At 37.4% G+C, this 27,340-nt stretch overlaps 1 protein-coding gene across 4 annotated transcripts in view; it reads right to left on the reverse strand.

Annotated features, from left to right (window-relative positions):
• DMXL2 (Dmx like 2) overlaps positions 1-22,710 on the reverse strand; it is a 145,399-nt gene extending 122,689 nt beyond the window's left edge. For all 4 annotated transcript variants that reach the window (XM_045529243.1, XM_045529227.1, XM_045529233.1 and 1 more), the window contains exon 1: positions 22,491-22,710. In XM_045529243.1, coding sequence (XP_045385199.1) covers positions 22,491-22,577 — 87 coding nt within the window. In that variant the 5' untranslated portion in view covers positions 22,578-22,710. The remainder of the gene's footprint in view (positions 1-22,490) is intronic.
• Positions 22,711-27,340: the final 4,630 nt, after the last annotated feature.

Here is a 27,340-nt window from a genome sequence, read left to right on the forward strand (position 1 = left end):
CCAGTCAGCCTAATGGGGTGATGACTAGGTGACTCATGAATCACAACTAAATGACAAAGAGCCATGTCAGAGTTATCCACAAAATACTACCAGAAGACAGATGAGGTATTCGATAAATGTTGTATCACTCCCTCTTTAATCTTTGCAACAAACCTGAAAGGTAGATATTATCACTGCATAAAGAAAAATTCTAAGTTCATTAATTTGTCTAGGATTACACAGTAAGTGGAAAGTGTTCAAACTCAGGTCCTTACAATTCTTTTGTCTTTTTCCCTACATATCAAAGAGACATAAAATATTCCAGATAAATAATAGTACACTTGCTTCTCTAATGATGGACCATGCCTAGCAACCACTACTATAGATAAATACACTCTTACTGCTCAGTTACCAAAAAGGCTTTTTACTCTTCCCTAGATACCCAGAATTGCCTGACCTTTTTCAGAGGACATGTACCATTCTCCTTAGCTGTAGGGAATCTTGCCATTTTTTTAGCTGCATCAAAGTCACCTACGGAACTTGTTAAAAATACAGATTGCTTGGTCCCACCCAAGACTTTATAATAAATTAGAATCTTCATGGATAAAATAATTTGGTAATATCTAGCAAAATTTCAAATATAATATACCCTTTGATTGAACATTCCCTATTTTACCCTATAAGTATACTTAGAAAAGTGTGCCAAAAATATATGTAGGATATTCACTGCCGCATTATTTATAGCAGCAAAAACTGAAAATAATCATACCATCCAACAAACTCAGGTCTCTCTATACTGGTTTTTTTTTCCCCCCATTTCACTAATGACCACCTTCTATCATTTTGTTTTCTATTGCTCTAATTTTTGTTCTCCTTATTGGTTCATTACATAAATTCATTTAAATTCTTCAATGGGGGTTATTTGGGCTTTAATGGTTACTGGGTTGTACCAACTCATCTTATGAAAATAGTCTTAAGAGCCCAATGTTGACCTATGAAAAAAATCTTACAAACAAGAAGACAAAACACAGATTAACAAACATTTTCCAGGAAAACATCCATTCTCTCTATTCATTTTAGTCACCTAATTAAAATCCTAACTCCTTATGACACACTCAGAATTAAAAATTTATAGAATGGGTCCTTAATTAAGCTAGACATTTCATATATCACGTATCCATTAAAACCATCTGCAAGTTAAATAAAGCATTCAAAATATTTAATTTTAATGTTTTCAGTAAAAAGATTTTCTTTTTTACAGAGAAAATAACATATACTAAATTTTAAAATTAAATAGAAAAATGAAGTCACCTTGTTACCCTTGACTATTCCACTTCATTCCCAGGGAGCAATCACGTAACAGTTATCTATGAACCCTTCCAGAAATGTTCAGTATATAAAAGTATATTTTTTATAAATCTTTTTTTAACATAAATGGGATCATGCTATACACAAACTCTGCAACTTTTCACTTATCAATATATCTTGAAAAATTTTTCCTGTCAGCAAAGAAGAAATTGCCTCATTCTTCTAATAGTTATATAGTATTTCATTTTGTGGCTTTGCCATAATTAATTTGGGTTGCTTCTACTCTTTCACTAATGCAAATGATGCTTCAATGACCACCTAGGCATATATAGTATGCATGTGTGTCCAATTATACCCATACGATACATTCTAAGATATTATTCTAATAACACACTGAATAAGTGATTAAAATTAATTGCCACTGCAAACTGCCTTCCAAAAAAATTATACACCCCATATGTATAAAAGTACTTGTTCTAAACTGCCTCACTAACGCGGATCATTATCAAATATTTTAATCTTTCTGACCCAACAAAACCTACATCTCCCTGTTGTTTTAATTTGTGTTTTTATTAGAAGGCAAGTCAAGCATTTCTTCATATATTTATCAGCCATTTATATTTCTTTCTCTGCAAACTGACTATTCATGTTGTTGGTCCATTTGTTTTTCTACAAGTTTCTACACAAAAACAAACATCTGTTGCCCACCACCACCATCCCCAAGATACATAAAATTCCTGTCATTCGGATATAAGGCCACACTCCAGTAAGAAAAACAGCAAGGGGACAGCATTTGAATAAGAAGTTCTTCTTTCCACATGACTGAAAACACACTTTACTGACAGGATTCAGTCATTCCAACTGCCAAAAGTCCACTCAAGAGTGCTGAATGAGCAAAATAAATAAATGAAAAAGAAACTAAATAGTATGAAAAAAAATCTTACAGCAAAAAATTAAACCAAGTTAATGATGAGTGAAGCAATGTTGGAAATAATCTAAAAATGACTCTGTGTGTGGTAACCAAAGAGACTGTTCTTGTAGAAACAACCCATATCAGGAAATGCAAAATTAACAGAATACTTAAAAGTAGCAGTATAAAAAAGCAAAGCTGAGAGTGGTATGTTGAGTAAAACATAAGACAAAGCTTAAATACAAACATATAAAAACAAAAATCTATGGCCAGAAAAAGAAAATTTAAGAAAATATTACAAGTATTTATGATTAAATGGTAAAAGAGAAAATAATTTTTAATTTCTTCCTAACCCCCAAAAAGCAAATGATCTAAGACTTTCTTTAATAAAAATAAAAACTTTAGATTTAAACTTTGAAAATAAAATTTTAATATTAGTCAAAAACTCACCAATTTTAATAATTTACTACCATAACAGATGGAGCTGTAACAAATTTCTAAGTATTAAGCTAAACAGAAACAGATACTTGCAATCCAAACTAAGCCTATTTCTATTCTCTGGAAAAAGAAGAAAAACATGTTCATTTGTTTACTGATGCCAGTAACATCTGAAAGGAAAATGAGACCTTGAAAAGCAAAATATGCAATAATTAATTTGCTCTAATTAACCATTACAAAACAAGCTCTATCTCCAGCTTGCCTGCATCCTCATTAAAAGGTCAGTCTAAAAGTAGAAACCAAAAATCCTCTCTCTTACAAATAACTATTTTATATGTCAATGCTAATAAACCACTCAAAATATTAATTATCAAAAACTTTTAAAGGAAACCACAGTAATACTATAAAAATAAGCCCCATGGACTGGCCAACACATGTAAAAACCTAGAGTCATCTTTTAGGCTCAAATTTTTTTCTCAAAAGTTTGGGGTATATAACAATTTGCCTCATAAAGAATAATGAAGTAAAATACTACTTTTTTAAATGACTACTTCTGTAATCCCAGCACTTTGGGAGCCCAAGGCAGGAGGATCACTTGAGGCCAGGCATTCAAGACCAACCTGGGCAACTTAGTGAGACTCTGCCTCTACAAAAAATAAAAAAAAATTTTTTTTTAATTAGCTGGACATCATGGTGCACCCCTGTAGTCCTAGCTAGTTGGGAAGCTGAGCCAGGAGTACCACTAGAGCCCAGGAGGCAGAGGTTGCAGTGAGCTGTGATCATACCACTGCACTCCAGTCTGGGCGACACAGTGAGACTGTGTCTCAAAAAAAATAAAATAAAATTACTACTTCTAAAGAAATAAGGCAAACATTTTTTGGACATTAAATTATAGATAGAGAAAATACTTCAAGTGACTCAATATTTTGTTTCTTAATTTGTTCTTAACACATTTTAACATATGAAAGAGTTTTAAGTAGTATATATTATATAATACATGGCAATATTAATAGGTAATATTTATGACAACTTTGAATTGTTTTGTAACTACTAGAAACTTCCAGAAAACCATTTAACCTAAATGTTGCTATTTTGAGAAAGATGGTCATAACAGTGTTCACAAAAAGTTTACTTAAATGATTAACTATTAAATTGTAATTAAACTTCTAATACCTGCAATATGGTAGAAAGAGTACATTCCTGAAAACCTAGAAGTGCTAACACTGACTTTAACAATGAGCAAACCATAATCTTTCTATAGATGTTTCCTTCAATAGCCAAATGAAAGATTTTGGCTAGATCACTTCTGAGACCCCTCTGAACTTTTAAGCTTTTAACCATTCTGTGCTACTCTACCATGTCATCTTTAATATAAATCAAACATCAATAAATGTGTGGGTCTGTTTCTGGTGTTTATTTTGGTGTATTTGTCTTTAGACTAACACCACACTATCCTAACAACTACAACTTTGTAAAGTCTTGAGTTGGTAGAAGTCTTCTTACTTTATTGTTCTTCAAGATTTCCTTATCTATTCTTGACCCTATTTCCATAAAATTTTAGCATTATTCTGTCAAATCCTACAAAATCCTCTTAAAATTCTAATTGACAATGCATCAAAGGTACAAATTAGCTTGGAAATAGTTAATATCTTTACAGTAGTATGTCTTCCAGTCCATGAACATTGTATTTATCTCCTTTTAAGTCTCTCAATAAAGTTTTATTAATTTTTCCCATAAAACTCTTACACATGCATCATTAGGTTTATTGCTAAGTCCTTGATATTTTTTGATGGTATGAAAAATGACATCAGAGTTCCAGTTCAAAATAAGACAAAGCAACCATAATAAATGATGTCTCTCATACTTAATGCAGTCATAAAACATGGACAGAATGCATTGAATAGCTATTTGAGGACCCTAATAAAAATGGTATCAGGTGAACTAGGAAAGAACAGAGTTTGAAGTCCACTGTACCAGCAAAGAGTTTCCCATTTTCACTCTTCTGTTGTCTACCAATCTGGACTCAAGTCAGAATGAAACCAAGAAGCAAAAAAAGAGAGCTCCAGGGGAATCAATTTACTTTTGGCTCAAGGAATGGGAAAGAGACTCACTCAATGTTCAAAAAAAGGGAAAAAAATTCTCCCTTTTTTTTTTTTCTTTTCTTCATTTTCCCACAACCCAGGCCCCAGATAACCCCACAGCTCTACTCTTGTGAGCTATGATCCCAAGAGAGGGAGGTGAATCTACATTACTTTTTTCTTTCCCTATAGCTACTTGGCATTGAACACAGGTAACGGTTACAGGAAGTGTAGAGCAATGTAACTAAAGTCTCAACTTTCCAGCCAGAGAACCACAAAGAGGAGTCCCAGGAAACCAGAAAGTACCAGGGAAATCACAGAAGGAAAGAACCCAGAGAAGCGACCCAATAAATTGGTTTGTAAACCATTGGGCTCATCCCCATGATGCATACCCATGGATCTTACCTTAAACAGCAGAGCAAAGACCTTGACAACCAACTACAGGAGAGGCACTACTACCCGGGTCCCATACTAGCCAATAGGTGGCACACACACAGGATACAGTATATACAATTAGTACTACAACCATTTTGAAAACAAAACATGTTGAAACTACAACCCATAGAAATAGAAGGCTGGTCAAAACTTTGTTCGACCTGAACCTAACCACATCTATTCCTGCTAAAACAAAAACATCAACATTCACCATAGGATTTACACAATACCCAGAATCACATAACATAATAAAAAATAAATTTCCAGGATACAATACAAAATTACTAAGCACATGAAGAACTAAGGAAATCTCAGTCTGCAAGGGAAAAGACAATCAAGACACAGACACTGAAATTATCTGACAAAGATGTGAAGAAGACTAATAGAAAAATACTCAAAGTCTAAGTGAACAGTCTCAAATCAATTAGAAAAAGAAGAGCAAAACAAATCCAAAGCATGTAAAAGGCAGGAAATAATAGATACAAGAGCAGAAATCAATGAAATTGACAAGTAAAAAACAACAGAGAATATGAATGAATGAATGAAATCAAAACCTGGTTCTTTGAAAAAGATCAATGTAACATAAACCTCTAGCAAGACAGACAACGAGAAAAGACACAAATTACTAATACCAAGAATAAAGGAAGAGTATCAATACTAACCCTACAGACATCAAAAAGATAATGAAATGCCATAAACAAGTCTGAGCACATACATCTACAAAAATGAAATGGATGAAAGAAACTAATTCCTCTAAAACCAGAAACTACAAAAACATACCCCAAATAAAATATATTACTAGAATAGTACTTTAGCTATTAAAGAAATCAAATGCATAGTTAAAAACCTTCTGAAAAAGAAAACTCCAGGCCCAGATGCTTTCACTGGCAAACTCTACTTAAGATTTAAAGAAGAAATGATACCAATTCCATATACTCCTGACAGAAAATGGAAGAGGATGAAATATTTTCAAACTCATTTTATGGAACTAGCATTACAACGTTATCAAAATCAAAACCAGACAAAAAAATAGTACAAGGGAAAAATATATACATTAATATTCTTAATGAATCTAGATGCAAAAATGCTCAATAAAATATTAGCAAATCAAATCCAGCCACAAATAAAAATAATAATATACCACAACAAAGTAGGGCTTAAACCAGTAATATGAGGCTGATGCAATTTTCAAAACTCAATCACTGTAATCCACATATTAATAATCTAAAGAAAAAACATGACCATATCAATGGATGCAAAAAAACCTTTGACAATATTCAAGATCTCCTTATGATAAAAACTTTTAGCAAATAAGGAATAGAAGGGAACTTTCTCAACCTTATAAAGGACATCTACAAAAAACAAAACCTGCAAAACCTAGTGTTGCCAGTAACAAGGGAAAAAAAGGAACGCACATACATCAGAAAGGAAGAAATCAAAATGTCCAATTTGTTAACTAGAATGAATGGTCTACATTGGAAATTCCAAAGAACTTCCAAAAAATAAAATAATTCCTAGAGTTAATAAGGTTATAGGGTACAAAATCAAAACACAAAATCATAGTATTTCTATATACTGGCCATGAACAATTAGAAAATAAAATTTTTAAAAATATACCATTTTAACATAGCTCCAAAAAATTAAATACTTCGGTATATCTAATAAAATATGTATGGGATCTATATGTATAAAACATTGATGACAAAAAATCATAGAGGATCTAAATAAATACGGAGACATATCATGTTCATAATTGGAAACCTCAACATACATTATAAAGATGTAAATTCTCCTCAAGTTGATCTACAGATTTAACAGAAAGACAATCAAATTCCCAGCAGGATTTCTGTTATATTAATAGATATAGACAAACTGATCCCAAAATTTAAATGGAAAGGTAAAGAAACCAGAATAGCTAAAACAATTGTGAAAAAGAAAAGAAAGTTGAAGGAATTACACTACTCAATTATAAAACTTACTATGTTCTGAATCTTTCTTAAAAAGAGAAAAAATATTTTAAAAAACTCATTATAAAGTAAGTTACCAAGAAAGTGGCATTGTGGCAAAGGGATAGACACATAGATCAGTGGAACACAGACTCCAGAAATAGACCCACACAAACACAGCAAACTGATATTTGACAAAGATGCAAAGGCAATTCAATAGAAAAATTAGAGAAATGACAGCTTTTCAACAAATGGTGCTGGAACAATTGGACATTCATACACTAAAAAAAAAAAAAGGAAAAGAAAAACCTCAATCTAACTTTATGCCTTATACAAAAATTATTTCAAAATGAACCACAGGGTCTAAACCTAAACAAAACAAAAAAAAAAACTTCATAAAATATATAAAAACATCTTAGTATCAAAGAACTAAAGAAAAAAAAATGAGGAATTAGTGGGCCAACGACTAGGAGAAAAGGAGAATATACAGGGCTGTGCTCAGCAGTGAAAGCCACTTTGTCCTGATAGTATCTGCTAATCTAAAAGAGACAGAGGGTAGCTGGGCGCAACGTCTCATGCCTGTAATCCCAGCACTTTGGGGGGCTTGCTTAAGACCAGGAGTTAAAGACCAGCCTGGGCAGCATATCAAGACTCTGTCTCTACAAAAAAATTTTAAAAATTAGCTGGGCATGGTGGCAGTACCTGTAGTCTCAGCTACTCAGGAGGCTGAGGCAGGAAGATCCCGTGAACCCAGGAGTTCAAGACTGCAGGGAGAGGGCCGGGCTCAGTGGCTCACGCCTGTAATCCTAGCCCTCTGGGAGGCCGAGGCGGGTGGATCGCTCAAGGTCAGGAGTTCGAGACCCGCCTGAGCGAGACTCCGTCTCTACTAAAAATAGAAATAAATTATCTGGACAACTAAAAATATATATAGAAAAAATCAGCCGGGCATGGTGGCGCATGCCTGTAGTCCCAGCTACTCGGGAAGCTGAGGCAGTAGGATCTCTTAAACCCAAGAGTTTGAGGTTGCTGCGAGCTAGGCTGATGCCACGGCACTCACTCTAGCCTGGGCAACAAAGTGAGACTCTGTCTCAAAAAAAAAAAAAAAAAAGACTGCAGTGAGTTATGACTGTACCACTGCACTTCAGCCCGAGAAACAGACTGAGACCCTATCTCTAAAAAAATTTAAAAATAAAAAAACAAAAGAGACAGGGTAAACCTGAGCTGCATTTTGATGGTCTCTCTAGGGGAACAAAACTGAAAGCACAGATCTGCCAAAAGATAGAATTCTGATAAACCACCCCACACTTTAAACTAAAATCTTGAAGACTAATCCATGTAATATGAGAGACACTCTGAGGGGTGAGGAACCTGTGGCCTTATGATTTCAAGACTGTTCTTTTTTAAGCAACAAAGGAGGCAAAAAAAAGCTTCATCTTTATCTTCTGCATCCCTTTTAATAAAAGGATTTGTTCTGTTAAGATTTGGATTCAGTCAAAAGGCCACACTTAAGGACCTAGAAGTTCCCCACCCCCTTATGGTTTGAAAACCTCAAGCCTTGAGCTTGGATTAATGTCATCCCAAACCAGTAAAATCCTGAGGCATGCGATTTAAGTAAATTAAAATTTCCTTTTGGGTAAGAGTCCATCATCTTGAGCCTTAAGTCATCCTAAAAGTAATTTTCCGAATACACATAGTCAACAACATCTAGTCACACAAGGAAATAAGACCTCATGAAAGAACCAGTGTAACTACCAAAACTAAGAATTTAAGGATGGGTTTCACAGAAAATTAGACATGGCTGAAGAGAGGATTAGCAAAGGGATTAGAAAAAAACATCCCAAATGCTGCACAAAAGGATAAAAAGATAGAAAATACAGAAGAGGCCAGGTACAGTGGCTCAGACCTGTAATTCTAGCACTCTGGGAGGCCAAGGCAGGAGGACTGCTTGAGCCCAGAAGTTCAAAAACAAACTGAGCAACATAGCGGGATGCCATCTCTACAAAATATTTTACAAATTAGCCAGGTGGGGTGGCACTTGACTGTAATTCCAGCGACTCAGCAGGTTGAGGCAGGAGGATTGTCTGAGCCAGGAGTGTGAGGTTGCAGTAAGCTATGATGATACCACTGCACTCTAGCCCAGGCAACACAGCGAGACTTTGACTCAAAAAAAAAAAAAGAAAAAATAAAAGAAAAGAAAAAACAAGACAGAATAAATGGTTTGGGGCATAGAAATAAAGTCAGAAAATCTAAAATATATTTATTAATATTTACTATATTAGTCTTATGAGGTCAATTGGGGTAGAAGCAATATTTGAAGAGATGACAGCTGAATTTTTTTCAGAATTGATGACAGACAACAATTTACAGATTTGAAAATCTCGAAAGTCCCAAATTGGATTTTTTTAAAATGCATAGACCCAACAAAACAAAACTTCAGGAAGACAAAGAAAAAAATCTCAAAAGCAGCTAGAGAAAAAATATAACTTTCCAAGAACCAACAGTTAAATTGGCAGCTGACTTCTCAACAGAACAGTAGAGGCCAAAAGACAAGAGGACTGGTATCTTCAAAGTGCTGAAAGGAAAATACTGCCATTTTCTACCTAGCAAAACTGTCTTTCAAGAATGAAACAAAATAAAGGCATTTTTAGACAAATAAAAGACAACATTACAACATCAATAGATCCACACCAAAGAATTCTAATGGAGGTCCTCCAGGAAGAAATGATCTCAAATGGAAAGTGAGAGAAGCAGAAGAAACAAAGAGCAAAGTCATAGTAAACATGTAGGTAAATCTAAATAAGCATTGACTGTGTAAAATAATAATACTGTCTTACAGGGTTTATAAAAATAAATAGACTTATCACATAAGGATGTAAAAAACAATAAAGAAGATGCTTGTATTGTCTAGAAGAAATATAAAACCTCATAAGACTTTGGTATGGTAAGTAAAATGGTAAATTAGGAATGCATATTGCAATTTCTAGGGTAGCCATCAGAAGAATGGAAACAGAGTGTATAATTTTAGGACTGTAAGAGGGAAAATGGAATGAAAAAGAATATTGATTTCAAAAGAAACAAGAAAGGAGCAAAAAGGGAACAAAGAACAAAGAGGACAAATAGAAAGCACACAGTAGGATGGATTTAAACACAAACACGACAGTAATTACATTAAGTATACATGAACTGTAAGTTCTAGTTGACACAAAAATTGTCAGGCTGAATTTTTAAAAATCTGACTACATTATACATTCATGCACTGTCTACAATGTACCACATACACAATGGTGGTCCCTTAAGATTATGATACTGTATTTTTACTGACTTTTTCTATGTTTAAATAGGTTCATATACACAAATACTTACCACCGTGTTCTAAGTGCCTACAGTATTCAGTACAGTAACATATGGCACAAGTTTTTAGCCCAGAAGCAATAGGCTATATACCATCTAGGTTTGTGTAAGTACACTCCATGATGTTCACACAACAAGAAAATCGCCTAAACAACACATTTCTCAAAATGTATCCCAGTTGTTAAGCAACACATGATTGTGTTTAAAACAGAGATCTGAAACATAACTATCCAGAAAAGTTGAAAGGAAAAGGATGAAGAAAGATAAACTGCATAAATCCTATCCAAAAGAAAGCTGATAAAGATATATTGATGCTAGATAAGGTAGATTACAGAAAGCATTGCAAGAAATTTTTTTAAAAAGAGTGATTACTTCTTAATGATAAATAGGTCAATTCACCAGGAAAATAGAATTTTAAATTTGTAAGCACAAATAAATAAAACAAAAATTAACAAAACTACAAGAAGTGATAAATCCATATTTATAGTAGAAATCAACACATATCTCAGTAACTTAGAATGAATAAGCAGACAGAAAAGCAGTAAAGTTTTAGAAGATTTAAACAATATGATTAACAAACTTCACTGAAAAGACATATGTAGAACACTATACTTAACAATTGCATTTGGAATTCTCAGCTTGCTCTAAAAAAAAAAAAACAATTGCAGAGGACATATTTTCTTTAAGCACAATGGAACATTTATAAAAACTGACCAACTGAAATTTCAATAAACTTAAAAAGATTAGAATTATATACTGTATTTTGTTTGGACACAATACAGCAATGCTGGAAATTAGTAAGCAGAATTATAACTTTAAAAGTCCCATATATTTAAAAATTTAGAAATATATTTCTAAATTACTTAAAGATTTATGACTTAAAAATCAGCTTTGTAGAATGCAGATAATGTAGGTCTTGGAGGAAAACTTACTTTTTTGTTTTCCTTTTTTAGAGGCATAACAAATACAAAAACCAAATTTTCTTAAATGCATATAATAGGAAGAAAGACTGAAATGAGCTAAGCATTTATGTCAATAAGTTAGGGGAAAAAATAGCAAAATCAATCAAAATAATATAGAAGAAAGGAAATAAGAATAAAGGTTATTAAAATAGAAAATATATAATAGAGAAAGCTAGTAAAGCTAAAAGTGGTTCTTTAAAAAGATTAATAAAGTTGACAAACCTCTGAGAAGAAAAAAAGAGAAGGCACAAATAACCAATGACAGCAATGAGAAAAGAAGCAATACAGATGCTGCAGACTTTAAAAAGATATTAAGATGTTGCGGTGAACTTTATACTAATAACTTTAGAAATCTACATAAAATAGAATACATTTTTAGAAAAATAACTACCCAAAACTCATTCAAGAAAAAAAAAGTACAGGTAAACATCCTAAAATCAGTAATAACATAAGCTTTCTCCATGAAGCCTCAGTTCAATTTACCAAAATGGTAAGTGGGGTTATCTCTCTCTGCATTATGCCATTATAAATGATTTTATCTTTCTTCTGCATTTTTCAAATTATCTACAAGGGTATATGTTACTTTTTAAATTTTAAACAGGGAAATAAGGACAGGAATGTTGGGTTCCAGTCTTAATGGTGCCACAGTTCTAGCTATGTGTCCTTCATTAAATCATTTAATTTCTCAAGAGTATCAGTTTTCTCATCTATAAAATAAAGGGGTAATAGACTAGATTTAAGTTGTAAACAGATTTCAGTTCATGTACCAATTTAACATACAAGATAAACATTAATCCTACCACTTAAAAAAAATTGCCTTGTTTTCTATATACCAACCATATACAGATGACACTATTAAATACTGCCTAAAAGAAAGGCTACAATTCAATTCTTTTAAAGCCAAAATCATCACTGTGGTAGATGATCCCCAATTTAGCTAATTTACACCTAATAACAACATACACCATGTCCTTTTGTACAACGATGCACTTCAGGAGCTAGTTTACCTTGGAAGGTATGCACAATGCCTAGGCACTCATATTTTTTGAATTAAGGACAACCAGAAAGTTATACTAATCAAAATTCTTCGGGGAATAGGAAACTTTCAGTTTTACTTTCTATATTTCAACATTGTTTGCATCATAAGTTTCTTACAATGCAGATATTATGTTAATTTTAAAACAATAAAATCTGAATTCTTTATGGTTTCTGCTTTTTGCTTTTAATGGTCAAATTGGACTTTTGATTCTATCTATATAAAATCTGTCCAGCATAAAATTATCATGGCCATGTTTGAACAGTCCATTTGCCTATATATTAGCATAGTCCTAAAATTACTTTGAGACAACCTCGCTTCTATCCAAGAGTACTCTTCAGCTGAGTTCGAATTACCACCAAACAGGGCAGCCACATCAATCATACGTCTTTGTTAGTTTCCTCAATTTTCAATTCCAGGCCCAGCTCAGCTGATTGTTAAAACATGTTATGGACTGAATTGTGTTCCCCCAAAATTCATAAGTTGAAACTCTAACCCCAATGTGACTGTATTTGGAGATAAGACCTTAAAAGGTAATTAAGGTTTAATGAGGTCATAAGGGTATGGCCTAATCTAATAAGACTAGTGTCCCTATAAGAAGAAGAAGAGACACCAAGAGTGCATGCACACAGAGGAAAGGCCGTATGAGGACACAGCAAGAGGGCAACGTACAAGCCAAGGAGAACATCCTCAAGAGAAACCAAATCTGCTGACACTCCTGCTCTTGGACTTCCAACCTCCAAAACTGTGAGAAAATAAATTTCTGTTTTTGTTTTTGTTTTTTTTTAAGACAGAGTCTCACTCTGTTGCCCAGCTAGAGTGCTGTGGCATCAGCCTAGCTCACAACAACCTCAAATTCCTGGACTCAAGCAATCCTCCTGCCTCAGCCTCCCAAGTAGCTGGGACTACAGGCATGTGCCACCATGCCTGGCTAATTTTTTCTATATATATTTTTAGTTGTCCAGCTAATTTCTTTCTATTTTTAGTAGAGACAGGGTCTCGCTTTTGCTCAGGCTGGTCTCGAACTCCTGAGCTCAAGCAATCCTCCCACCTTGGCCTCCCAGAGTAAATTTCTGTTGTTTATGCCACCCAGTCTGTGTATTTTGTTACAGCAGCCCTACCAGACTGATACAACATATAATTCTTAAACTCTTAAAATACAGAATCTCTACACTCCAGGTATGTCAAGTTAATTTCCAATTTGTTATATATGGAAGTCTTTCAAAAACATAAGGAAAATTTGAGGAAAATTTGAGAACTGCCTGATGGGCATAGAGTCTATCAATTCCTCTTGATACATTAATATATATCCTTGGATTAATCCCAAAAGCAGAGCTTTACACCTGGACTGTATTACATCAGCTCTCTCTGCCCCTTCTTATAAAATTGATTTTTCTAAATATGACTTAATGCCACTGCTATATCAAAAAGTTTTATAAAAATAGCCTTATAAAAAGATCACAGTGTTTACTGTAAGAATGTTGTGTATTACACTAAGCGCCCTTTCCATTTACTAACTTATTGAGTACTTTTTTGTACCAGGTTCTATTCCAGGTGCTACAGAAATAACAATCAAGGGCATTGAAGGCACTTGAGTTTTTATTCTGAGTTAAAAAAAAAAAAAGGTCTTTTGAAAGTTTTGTACAAGGTCTGACAAGATTTGATTTATATTTTAACAGGATCATTCTAGCTACTAAGTTGAGAACAAACTGAAGGAGGACAGACTAGACAAAAAAGGCAGGAGGACCATTTAAGATCCTATTGCCATATCCAGGAAAGAAACGACGGTGTCTTGGACCAGGGTGATAGCAACAGAGAAGGTGAGAAGTAGTCAGATTCTGTATGCATGTTGAAGGTGTAGCCAAAAGAATTTGCTATTAAATATGCAATATAAATGGAATAGAAAAGATAGATTACAAGGGAACTAAAAAAATGAAGTTGCCATTTACTGATTTAGGGAAGGCTGAAGGAGGAAAATGTTATGAGGCTGGGGACTCTGTTATAGTTATTAGACATTCAAGAAGGGGATGCCAAAGAAATAGTTGGATATGCAAATCTGGAAGAGCTAAATGAAGAATTTCAGTAGAGCAGAAAAAGCAATTTTACAAGAGAGAAAGGGGAAACTGCTGAGCCATGCCCTTGAGTAGGAAGGAGGGATGGGAATCCTAGGGGATAAATGAGGGTTTCTCACAACTTCACACTACGGGCATTTGGGCTGGATAATTCTTCATCCTGGAGGGCTGCTCTGTGCATTACAGGATGATTATCAATATCTCTGGCCACTCCTCACTAGACACAAGTATCAAACCCTCCAGTTACAGCAATCAAAAATGTCTCCAGAAATTGCCAAATGTCCCCTGAGGGAAAAAAAATCATCCCAAGTTTAGAACAGCCAGTATAAATGGAGGGCGTGGCCTTTCCTGGAAACACTAACCATTCATCCACATAAAAGGAATGATGGAAGATGTTATGTGTTGTGTACATGATAATAATTTAATTACCTCCTCCTGACTAGATCCTCTTAAGTATAGATACAGTCAAGGCCAGAGATGATGTGAAGAAGTTGCTAGCACAAAACCAAAGTCATTTACTCCTAAGAAAACATCTGGCATTTTGCTCTTAAACTATAGCTACTATATGAGCTACATGTATCTGTGAACTGAGTCTAAGCCTAAATTTTTATGAGTTTTTTGCATCTGTCGATGACCACTTACAAAATGCACTTATGGTCTCCAGTTTCCTGGGTTTCTCCTAAAATCACAGGAGGAAAATATCACTGATTTAGTGTGAATCAATGGATTTCTCCTAAAACCATAGGAGGAAAACAACAATTTAGTATGAATTAAAAGCTATCACTCCCCAAGGGAGCACAATTTTTAGAAGTAGTGAAGAAAATACTGGGCTGGGCGCGGTGGCTCACGCCTGTAATCCTAGCACTCTGGGAGGCCGAGGCAGGAGGATTGCTCAAGGTTAGGAGTTTGAGACCAGCCTGAGCAAGAGCGAGACCCCGTCTCTACTAAAAATAGAAAGAAATTATCTGGACAACTAAAAACATATATAGAAAAAATTAGCCGGGCATGGTGGCACATGCCTGTAGTCCCAGCTACTCAGGAGGCTGAGGCAGAAGGATTGTTTGCGCCCAGGAGTTTGAGGTTGCTGTGAGCTAGGCTGATGCCATGGCACTCCAGCCTGGGCAACAGAGCCAGACTCTGTCCCAAAAAAAAAAAAAAAAAAAAAAAAGTAGTGAAGAAAATAGACCTAAAGGAACTTATCTCCAATGATAATCCATTTATGTGGGTATTATTTATACCCTTAAAATATCACCCCACCAAATTACCATGTACAATGTTTAGAGGAGCCTAGTTCTATTCAGCTGAACCCTTTTTGCCTACTGACTTTTCCATCTGAGAGATATAAGATAACCATCACTTCTTCTTCTTTTTTTTTTTTTTGAGGCAGAGTCTCACTGTTGGCTGGGCTAGAGTGAGTGCCATGGTGTCACCCTCGCTCACAGCAACCTCAAACTCCTGGGCTTAAGCGATCCTCCTGCCTCAGCCTCCCGAGTAGCTGGGACTACAGGCATGCGCCACCATGCCCGGCTAATGTTTTCTATATATATTTTTAGTTGGCCAGATAATTTGTTTCTATTTTTTAGCAGAGACGAGGGTCTCACTCTTACTCAGGCTGGTCTCGAGCTCCTGACCTCGAGCGATCCACCCGGCTTGGCCTCCCAGAGTGCTAGGATTACAGGTGTGAGCCACCGCGCCTTGCCCTATCACTTCTTTTAAGTGTTTAGGATCAGAGGTGGGAAGCATTAAAAAAGCTCTCAGCAATCATGAAATGATAAGGTTGAGAATAAAACCTTATCAGGTACAGGCAATTGGTTTCACAATATCTACATCAAGTCCTAGGGTTACATGAGCTATCTTTAAGAGATAGAAAATATAACCAAACCACCTGTATAAGTTGTACCTATTCCCTCAATAATAGGGCCTATTTTCTTACATCATGGATTTGTGTTCTACAGCACTAATAACAATGCAAAAGCATTCTACAAACTCAAAAAAGATTGAAACCCTAAAATTTCTACTAAAATATCTGGCTTCCATACTTGTTTTAAAAAATAATTGACAAGCTAGAAAAGCCTTACTAAATCCAAATTGCAGATATTCTCTATTATTATCCCCTTTTAAATACTGCTTTGCTTTGTATCATAGAGGAAATTATATTGGTTAGGCATGACTTGTTTTTCCACTATGCCACTGTGGTTGTTAGCCAATATCCTGTGCTCTTTTTGATAATTAAATATTGAGATTCTGATTTGCTCTAAAAATTTCCTAAGATCCAAGTTAAGATAATCTGAAAATTTTCTAAAGTAATCTTTTTAATACCCCAAATCCTAAGAACAGAAAGTAAAGGAGTAAAGATATTGGAGGAAGGGGTGCTGCCGAAGGTCAACCTGAACACCATCACATCGGCCCTATCTGCCACCCCATAGTGTACTATGACAGTCCCAGGCAACTATTACCTGCCAGCTGCCGAGGACACAATCATAAACAAGAGCCAAGTTCTCAGCTGTGAGCCCAAAGAAGACTCACTCCTAGACCCACTACTTCATAAATGCTCTGAATGGCCTATTTACTTAGCCAGAAAGGGGGTCAGGCTCCCTGACTGTGAAGACTGATCAACAGTCTTATAAATACAAATGGATAGGCAATATACAACAAAGACTCCAGACCTGTAACTTTAATACACTTTATGTTTATCTTCAAACACTTTATGTTTCTGGCCCATTTTCTCTTTTGGTCCCTGGAAATCTCTAGAGAAGTCCATATAATTTTCAATCAAGTTCTAAATACTTAAAGAGATCTTTAAGAACTTCATTTTACAGATGAAAGACCTAAAAATGTTTAAATGATTTAATCAAGATTACACAAGTAGCTGGCGTCTGTCCCCCCATTTTTTGGTTAGGCATTATTCAGAACCCTACCAGAGTTTATGGGTAGTTGCTAGGAGTCTTCTCACCACAGCAAGAAGGCTAATTAATAATCAACACAGGAACATAAGTAAGAACTTATATAACCTCACCTTCACATACAGGCTAGCACTAAGCGCAAGCCCACAAACTTTGAAATATATCAATTTAAATAAACAAGAAGGTACACTTCAAGAACAGTCCAACTTCTCTTGGAAAACAAGTCCATTCTAAATTCTTGACTTGTCTTTCCCTTTACTCTCAGCATAGCTGTCAATAGGTGTATGAGTTGTTACCCATAGTCATAACCAGCCAGTACAGAAGTACTTTTCTGTCCAACTCCCTAATTCTTCTGGCCAAAAAGGATCTTGTTTTCTTTCTGAATTCCCATAAGAATTGAAGTGCCTAGTAATACCACACAGCTGGCCTGCTGTGGTTAGATACATGTCTTACTTTCCTATAAGATTACCAGGTTCCTAAACTTCTTTAATAAACTCCCTGAAATCAAGACTAGGTCTTTTTGTTCTTTTTTTTTTTTTAATCCCCACAAAGCCTACCACACCTATGTGTTCAACAAACATTTACTAAATTTATAAACAGGTTGATCGTTTCAAAGTTTGGTGGTGTCATAATTCTAGAACTGAAATGTTATAATACAGTACAATTAAAACATATTCATTCTCAACATGGACAAACAAATCTAAAAAAAAAACCCCATATCTAAATGCCAAAAAAGAGGTCATATAACATTAACTTCTAATTTTTTTTTTTTGAGACAGAGTCTCACTTTGTTGCCAGGGCTAGAGTGAGTGCCATGGCGTCAGCCTAGCTTACAGCAACCTCAAACTCCTGGGCTTAAGCGATCCTACTGCCTCAGCCTCCCGAGTAGCTGGGACTACAGGCATGCACCACCATGCTCAGCTAATTTTTTCTATATATACTTTTAGTTGTCCAGATAATTTATTTCTATTTTTAGTAGAGACGGGGTCTCGCTCAGGCTGGTCTCGAACTCCTGACCTTGAGCGATCCACCCACCTCGGCCTCCCAGAGGGCTAGGATAACAGGCATGAGCCACCGCGCCCGGCCTAACTTCTAATTTTTAAATGGACAGTTTTTCATTATCAATTTTTTAATGGTTCTTTAATAAAAAACAAAATCAATAACAAAAATGAAAAAATGTCAGAATACCAGATATATTCTCCTAAAAACCTATGGGTAACATTTGCAAATTATATTTTTGAACATTCTAAGGGTGTCTGCTATTTAATAAAGAAGTCCTGTAGTTAAATCACTTTTGTGAAGAGAATATTCACTCAATAATTTATCCTTTGTATTACGCCATTCCTTGGCTTCTGTTGTTCTTGCCTTTCCAAATGTCAATCTTCTGTGAAACCTTTTATCTTCCTAACTACATAAGATCTCTTCCACCTGCCTTATGTTACAATTATGTACATCACTTTAAATCTCTGCCAATATATTATAAATTCCATAAGAATGGAAATGACTTACAAATTTTTGTAAACTTTGATCAATGTGTTGAATTCATGTCAAATTGCAATAACATCAACTGCCCATAAACATCTGAAAATGTAGTCTGCATGCCTTATGGCCAAATGGTGAAAATTTTTAATTAAGAATCATCATGTGCCATCATTATTTTAATTAATATTTTAATATTTACAGAAAAGTGAAAAGCAGCTAAGGACTACTTTTCAGAAAAATAAACAACATATATAATGAGAAATTTATAATATCTGTTGCATAAAGTCTCAAAACATTCACTTATCTAAAAGTAGTTAGAAATGTCTTAAATAGCAAAATAAAGTATAATAAAGCTCACACATGGTAGAAGATCATCTCCTTGGACTACCCAGGATCTGACTTACTGCAGGATAACTTCCAGAACTTAGACCTTACATTGAAAACAACAAAATGATCAAAAGGCGATATTTTAAAACATGACATATAGAACTATATTTACAAAATCACAATTGACTGTTTAAAAAAACAGCTGTTAACCACCAAAACACAAGTGAAAACCATCATAGCTTACATGTTACCAATAAAACTACATACATCAACTGGGACTGTCCATTACAAACTGCACCATCATGTCAATATAGCACAAACTGGAACATGATGACATCAAGCAGTCATTCACAGCCAATCAGACCACCCACCATGCACAGCGAAATACATAAGACACGATTTTTCAATTACAATGTCATAAACTCAAATTCCTTTTAGAACAATACCATTCTTCAAAATTTATCAGTTTATATTATTGGAAAGTCAATTAGCAAAGTAAAAAATTTTAAAAGAAACAAAATTTACCAGTTTATAGACTCTGAAATAATCTATCCTATTTTTAAAAGGTTCCCAAGTTATCATGAAATACACCATCAGCTAAGAACCATTGGCTAGCTACAAGACAGTCTTTCCTTTTAAACCAACCATGTCCAGAAGGCCTCCCCCACCCACCCACCCACATATACATACACACTCTTCAGAGCATGCACTCTGAGAAGGAAACATACTACCAAGAAAGGCCCGCCAGATGAGAAGTCACAAGACCTTCATTCCAATCCTGGCTTTTTTTCCCTTTTTAGTCATCTAACCTAGCTTGTTCATTTGATTGCTCTAAAAATCAAGTGGCATGCTCTATGAAGCAGAGCTTTGCTTTTTATTTTTATTTTTACTACACAAATATAGGCATTCAGGTATTTGTTAGTTGATTCCACAGTGCTTGCAAACAGCTTGTTCTCACTTATTTTTAAGCAAATCTGTTTTTTATAGAGCCCAAAAGGTCTATTTCTAGTTCATGGCAAAATTATAACTGGATCACTGCATTCAAAACTAAGGTATTAAAATGAGATGGTGTGCAAAATGGGTTTGTATTTGCATTTGCCAGAAGGCCAAAATAACTGTCACAGGCAGGCATCCTACAGCAGGTAAACTTTGAGCTGAATTTGGGAAGATGAAAAGCAAGGACTCTGTTGTTACAACATAAAAATATAGGCTAAAGTAAGAAGATCAGTATGTAACAGAGGGGCCAAGGTAAGCGAGGACATTTAATCAAATATAAAGTCAAAGATAGCAGGAGAATATTTGACCAATTCAAATTTCCTAATAAAGCTATTAGGAACAACTACATATTCTTAAGCCAAGAGTGATATGGTAAAATGGTATTTGAAGAAAATTATCCTGGCAGCTGTGTGGAGGATGAACTGAAGTGATCAAAGATGAGTGTCAGGAAATCTAGTTTGAAAGCTTTTATATTAAGTAATACAAATAAGATTCTAAAATAAGGTGGTGACTAAGGACATGAAAAGGGGTAAATCTGATAGATACTGCAGGGAGTCAGCTAGACTTGGTGACAGGTTGAATTAGGGAGGTGGAAAAAGATCTGAATCACACCTGCACAGCACTAACAGTTCTTACACTGGCTTTTCTAGACTGCATCTGAACCTGCCTAGCTCTATATACTAGCTTCGCAGTGAAACAATACTCCACTTTAGATAGAAACAATAAACTACCACCACCATTATAGTGGGAAGATACTCCACAACCAAAGGATCCAGACCTGTTTCTTGATGGAAGAAGCCTGTTCTTCTAACCCTGGGGAACTTCCTCCCTATCTACAGAAGTGGGGAACAGAAAAATTTCTTCTCTCTATTCCCCAAAGATTCTCCACACAGTTTGAAATCCAAGCTCAATTCCATACAGATCAAGTCACGTGTACACATAACACAGATGGCACCGTTGACAGTGATAGGTGTAACAATATAAGTCAGGCAAATTCTGTTTTTAAAGGGTTCATTCTAAACTGGAGAAAAGCCAAGTTGGCTACATTTAAAAATTAAAATGGCCAAAAAGCAATCTTGTGGGGTTATTTTTAATATATCACAAAACATTAAAAAATAGATAAATTCTGTTCCAGAATGCACTGCTACATAATGATTCTGCAGTTTGCTGAAGCTTTTTTATTTTCTGCAGTTTTAAAACCATGCTGTTGGAAAGCAGACATCAGATCAAAGCGCTCCCCCTTGTCTAAAAAGCATACCACTATGCATTTTCCAATTTTATCAAGCAGAATGTTTATCAGTAACAAAGTGTATTTGATAGAGGTCTGGTTGCCTACAGTTCCTTCTAATAAGGACCATTTATAAATTTAATTTTAAAAACAGAACTCATGTTACCCTATGGGTGTCTGCCTATGAGTAAAAGAAGCTCTAGGGCTTCAACATCCCATTCTCAAAAAGAACTAATGAGTCCAATCTCCTTGAGAAACATGTCTATGTCATCTAGAATTTAAGGACGTTCTAAAATGTTATGTTTACATACACTTCCTCGCACAAACAAGAAAATTTTCCCATTGCCTTAAAAAAAAAACCCAGCCTACCTTACAAATAGATTAAAATATTACCTAGAATGCTTGCTAAACTGCGACCTCCTGATAAATAAGCTAGCTCGCCAGGCCACTGTTACTCTGACCTTTCAATTCTAAGTCTTTCGGGAGCAGAGGATGAATTTTTCTATTTTCGTGCTGGAATTAAGATCCCGCATATCAGGAGATACACAGGGTCAGGTTTAAAGCCACAGACTCCAGTAGCTCCTCGCTGCCCTAGCACAACGGGCAGGGGGAGCCAAGGCGCAGCATCGCCTCCACGCTCCGAGACGAAGACCAAATCTCTTCGCCTCCACGCCGAGAGCAGGTGCAAAACCGACGCTCTGGGGTTTCAGCAGCTGCAACCACCTTCCTCCACCGCAGACCGAAAGGCTGCCCCAGGAGGTACCTTCCAGTCCTGTCACCCCGGGCCCGTTTGCTGAGGGTGAGCAGTGCGGTGGATTCCTAATGCTTTCCCCTGACAGGTAATTTCCTACACTAGCCGCAGGACGCAGAGTCCTGTGGCCCCCAAAGGAAACTAAACCCCAAGGCTGCAAGGGGGCCGCGGGTGGGGCCCACCAACATCTCACAGCCTCCCGGGGAGGCGTGGGCCCCGGACAGGGGGCCCCTGCCCCGATGCCTGGACCCCGGTCTCTCCCCCCTCGGGCTCCCAGACGCCGCTCACCGTGAAGGGGACATCCCCGACGCTGCCCACGGAGTAGCAGTTGTCTCCAGGGTTGACAGCCCCGGTGAGGACCTGATGCAGATGCATCTCCGGAGCCCAGGCTGGACAGAGGAATGCGCGAGAGGGGCGACGAGCCCCGCGCCCGACCCTCCTCCAGCCGCGACAGCCGCTTCCCCCTCCGCCTCCCTCAGCAACTCGCCCCGCGGCGGCTCCGGCTTAACGCCTCGCTCCCCTCTCGCCTTCCCCCCGCCTCATCCCTGCCATGGGAGATCCTCGACCGCAGCCCCCGCCGCCGCCGCCGCCGCCGCCGCCGCCGCCCGGATCGCCGCTCAGCTGCGGAAATGCCCGGATGCTCCCACTGCTTGCTGCACCGGCGCACAAATGCGGGAGGGAGGAGGGCAAGGGTGAGTGTGAGGCGGGGGAGGGCGCCTGGGGGAGCGCGCGAGCCGGGCGCGTGCTGGGAGGGACGCTCCGCCCGAGGGAGAAGGGCGGAGCGCGCGCGCCCAACGCCGGGGAGCGGCGGTCGAGTGGTAGGGTAAAGCCCTCCTCCCGCGGCTAAGCGCTTAGCTCAGGCCTCCCCGCCCGGCGTTTGCGCGTGCGCGCGCAGTGGTTTCCAGGGCAATTGAGCGCGCCGCGCCGACCCTCCGTCCTGGGGCTGCGCGCGCAGACGTGCGGGAGTTCCCTTGGAGCCTCTGGGGCTGCGGCCGCCGGGGCGGGGTGGAGTAGCGAGGAGGTCGCGCGGGGTCTCGCAGCCGGCAGACGCCGGGGCCGCGCGCCTGTTTTGCTGTGTGTTTTAATCTAGTCCAGAGTCCAGTGTATAATGGTCAGTGCATTTGACCTCAGGAGGAGGACACTAAGCACTGGGAAATTCCACCTCAGGAAATCTTAGAGCCTTTCAGTCCTGTTAGAAGTTCAGTGCATAAGATATTTTATTTTACATAAACAATAAAAGCATCTTGCGACTTGTCAGAGAAGCCTTTCTCTCCTGACAGCAAATTATTTTGCTCCCACCTTGTGTCACGGTTATTCAAGACAGCAAAAAGTCCCCCCAGAGACAAGTGACTCTGGACTCTTTTTTTCTTTTTTTTCCATGGGTGATGTCATGCATTCACAGAATCGCCTGATTTTCCAGACTGTCTGCTAAACTTTGAGTGGTTAGTAGAGAGATCAGATCCCTGCTCCAGGTCATTCATGCAATTTTTTTAGCCCGTACAGTGCATAAGTCACGAGGCAAGAAAAAGAGATACCAAGACACAACTATCTGTAAAACCAGGCGGAACGCCAGAAGTGTTAGAATTGAATATGAAAGTCTGTGCACCACAAAAGAGGAAGAATAGTGTTGACTAAGGGAACGGGTAAAGTGTTATAACCTGACATAAACGCTGGGTAGAATTTTGACAGACTGAGATGGATAAGAAACACGGCATTCAAAAACAGTGGACAAGATGTGTTAGAAGAACAAAGACTAATGTTTGACGGTGGGGAAGGGAAATAACAGCTAACAAGAGATAAAAGTATCCAAGTTGTCTTTATTTCCTTGGCCTGCCAGAATATGAAGTCTTGAATGCTCCACCAGAAAGCCCCAGATTTCATTCTGCATGCAGTTGGGGGTCCTTCAGATGTTTCTGAGCAGAAATGTATATAATCAGAGATGCTTTAGGAAGATTACTTTGAAGCATGAAGTGAAGGGTGGGGGAGATTGGAGGCAAAGATTTGGCAGTGGTTCGTAATCTGTTTAGTGCAAAGGAGCAGGAGGAATCAAAGATAATTCCCCATGGCCTAGGGCATTTTCCTTTTCCTTCTCATTTAGCAGCATAACTGTTCCCACAATCACCCAAACTAGAAATCTCAGAGCCAGTTTTGGCGTGTCTCTCTCCCCACTTCCCTATATCAAGTTCCCTAATTCATGCCCCTCATCATCATCTCCACTGCTTTTTACTATCATTTCAGATCTTATCATTTCTCATTTAACTACCGTAATAGCCTACTAAATGGTTTGACTGCCTTCCATCTTTTTGCCCTCCGATCTATCCAAAAATTTTTTTTTTTTTGAGACAGGGTCTCACTCTGTCACCTGGACTAGAGTGTAGTGGTGTCATCATAGCTTACTCCAACCTCAAACAACTGGGCTCAAGTGATCCTCCTGCCTCAGCCTCCCAAGTAGCTGGGACTACATGCGTGCACCACTATGCCCATCTAATTTTTCTACTTTTTGTAGGGACAGGGTCTCTCTTTTGCTCAGGCTGGTCTTGAACTCCTGACCTCAACCAATCTTCCCACCCTGGCCTCCCAAAGTGCTAGGATTACAGGTGTGAGCCACCACGCCCGGCCCAGAGAAACCTTTTTAAAGGAAAAATTCCTCTATATAAAATCCTGTAGAAGCTCCCCACACCCTAAAGTTTAAAGTCCAAACTCAGCTTGGCTGACAACCCAGTCCAGTCTGGTTTCTGCTTAATCTTCCTTCCTTATCTCAGGCTGTTTCCTCACACGCACTAGGCTCCAGCTCCACTAAGCTAATGCTGTTTCCAGAGCATGCTATACTTCCTTGCCTTTATTCATGCTCTTTGCTCCGTCTGAAATGCCCTCTATCCCCTTGTTGACCTGAAAAACCACAGTTTATCTCATAAGTCACCTATTCAGTAAAACCTTCCTTAACCACACAAAACACTCTGTAAAACACACATATCACATATCTCATAGCAATGTATTTGTTTGTCTGTCTATTTCCTCTAGTATTGCCTTAGATCTTTGAAGTCAAGTAGCTTTCTGATTTTCTCTAGTACCTGAATCATAATACTTTATTTGCTGACATATAAGATTTGCATATGTGCTGCTGAAGCAAGCACAACATATAATATTTGAAAGTGAATAAGAGTACCCAATTTTGTAAGAAAAAAATTAAGGGATAAAGAAATACCTTTCATTATTTTGAAAATGTTTAAATGATTTCATGGTGGTTTTATGGAAGGAAGTATTACATGTTCATGTAAATACAGTAAACTTTGTACAGTATACTGAGTTCTAGGAAATCACTGATTCTGTATATTTAATTATATACTACTGACCATGAATGAAGGTACTGAGCTACATAGCTTATATATATACTGAAAACAGAGCAAACAATAAAACAAAACAAAAATGATCAGTAAATGAAGCCCCATGCTATACATAAAGAACTATGAAGGCAAATACTGGTGCTGCATCTTGGTACTAACAACTAGAAAACATGTCACAGTATCAAATAAATTTGGGAGAATTCCTATATTGTACACACAGACACAGAATGTATCAGTAAAAATGTATATAAAGCCAGCAGTTAGGCTGGGCACAGTGGGTCACGCCTGTAATCCTAGCACTCTGGGAGGCCGAGGTGGGAGGATTGCTCGAGGTCAGGAGTTCAAGACCACCCTGAGCAAGAGTGAGACCTCGTCTCTATTAAAAAAATAGAAAGAAATTAACTGGACAACTAAAAATATATATAGAAAAAATTAGCCGGGCATGGTGGCACATGCCTGTAGTCCCAGCTACTCGGGAGGCTGAGGCAGTAGGATTGCTTGAGCCCAAGAGTTTGAGGTTGCTGTGAGCTAGGCTGACTCCACAGCACTCTAGCCCAGGCAACAGAGTGAGACTCTGTTGCAAAAAATAAATAAATAAAGCCAGCAGCTAAATACAATAAATTTAAATAAATCCATTTATATGAAGGTTTAATTTATGTAGACAAACATTTCAGTAAAAACTGGAACAAATTTTACAGCAAAGTAAGAAATTTCAAGAAATTCCAATGTTATGTTCATACATATAGGCAAATATTTTACCAAATATTAATATATATTGAATAAAAGAAAAATTGAATATGTGTTACAGAAACTAATGTTTTGGCAAAAACAACCATATAACAAGAAGTGAACACTGTTTCTAAGTGTCATAAAGATTTTAATCTTTACGCTCAAATATTTTTAAAGCCTGATAACTGTTGCTATTCCAATAGATTCTAAATGATTTCACTTAATCTTTGAATTAGAAACTGAGTCAAAATCATCACTAAACAACAAATCATTGCCAAGAACATTACTAATTCTACATTATTTAAACCATTTCACACTTCACTCTTGTTTTACAGCATTCTATGAAGTTTTGACCTATTCACACAGTTGTGAAATTGTGAGGCTCTTCCTTCTTCTCCTCAGCATCAAACTCAAAATCTAAAGCTTGCATGCACCTGGTCCTCTCTTCCCTTATGAATCCTTTAAATCTGTGGTCCCCACCTCCCAGGCCATGGCCTGTTAGGAACTGGACCGCACATCAGGAGGTGAGCAAGCCAAGCTTCATCTGTATTTACAGCCGCTCCCCATTGCTTGCATCACTGCCTGAGCTCCACCTCCTGTCAGATCAGCGGTGGTATTAGATTCTCATAGGAGCATGAACCCTACTGTAAACTGCGCAAACAAGGGATCTAGGATGCAAGCTCCTTATGAGAATCTAATGCCTGATGATCTGAGGTGGAGCTGAGGCGGTGATGCTAGCACTGGGGAGCAGCTACAAATACAGATTATCATTAGCAGAGAGGTTTGACTGTGCTATAAATGTAATGCACTTGGATCATCCTGAAACTATCCCCCGCCCCCTGGGCCCAGTTCGTGGAAACATTGTCTTCCATGAAACCAGTCCCTGGTGCCAAAAAGGTTGGGGACCGCTGCTTTAAATGACTTTTTGATTAGCTATATCTCAAGGTTGCAACTGGCTAGTTAAGTCTCCTGGAATTACAGCTGAGCCTTTTATTGCCCCATCTGATCAACCAAAACTCATTCCAGACTAATATAGCAGGTTTCCTTAGTACCCAACAGGATAGC

The sequence above is a fragment of the Lemur catta genome, chromosome 1 (assembly GCF_020740605.2).
Source record: "Lemur catta isolate mLemCat1 chromosome 1, mLemCat1.pri, whole genome shotgun sequence".
NCBI classification, from domain to species: Eukaryota; Metazoa; Chordata; class Mammalia; order Primates; family Lemuridae; genus Lemur; species Lemur catta.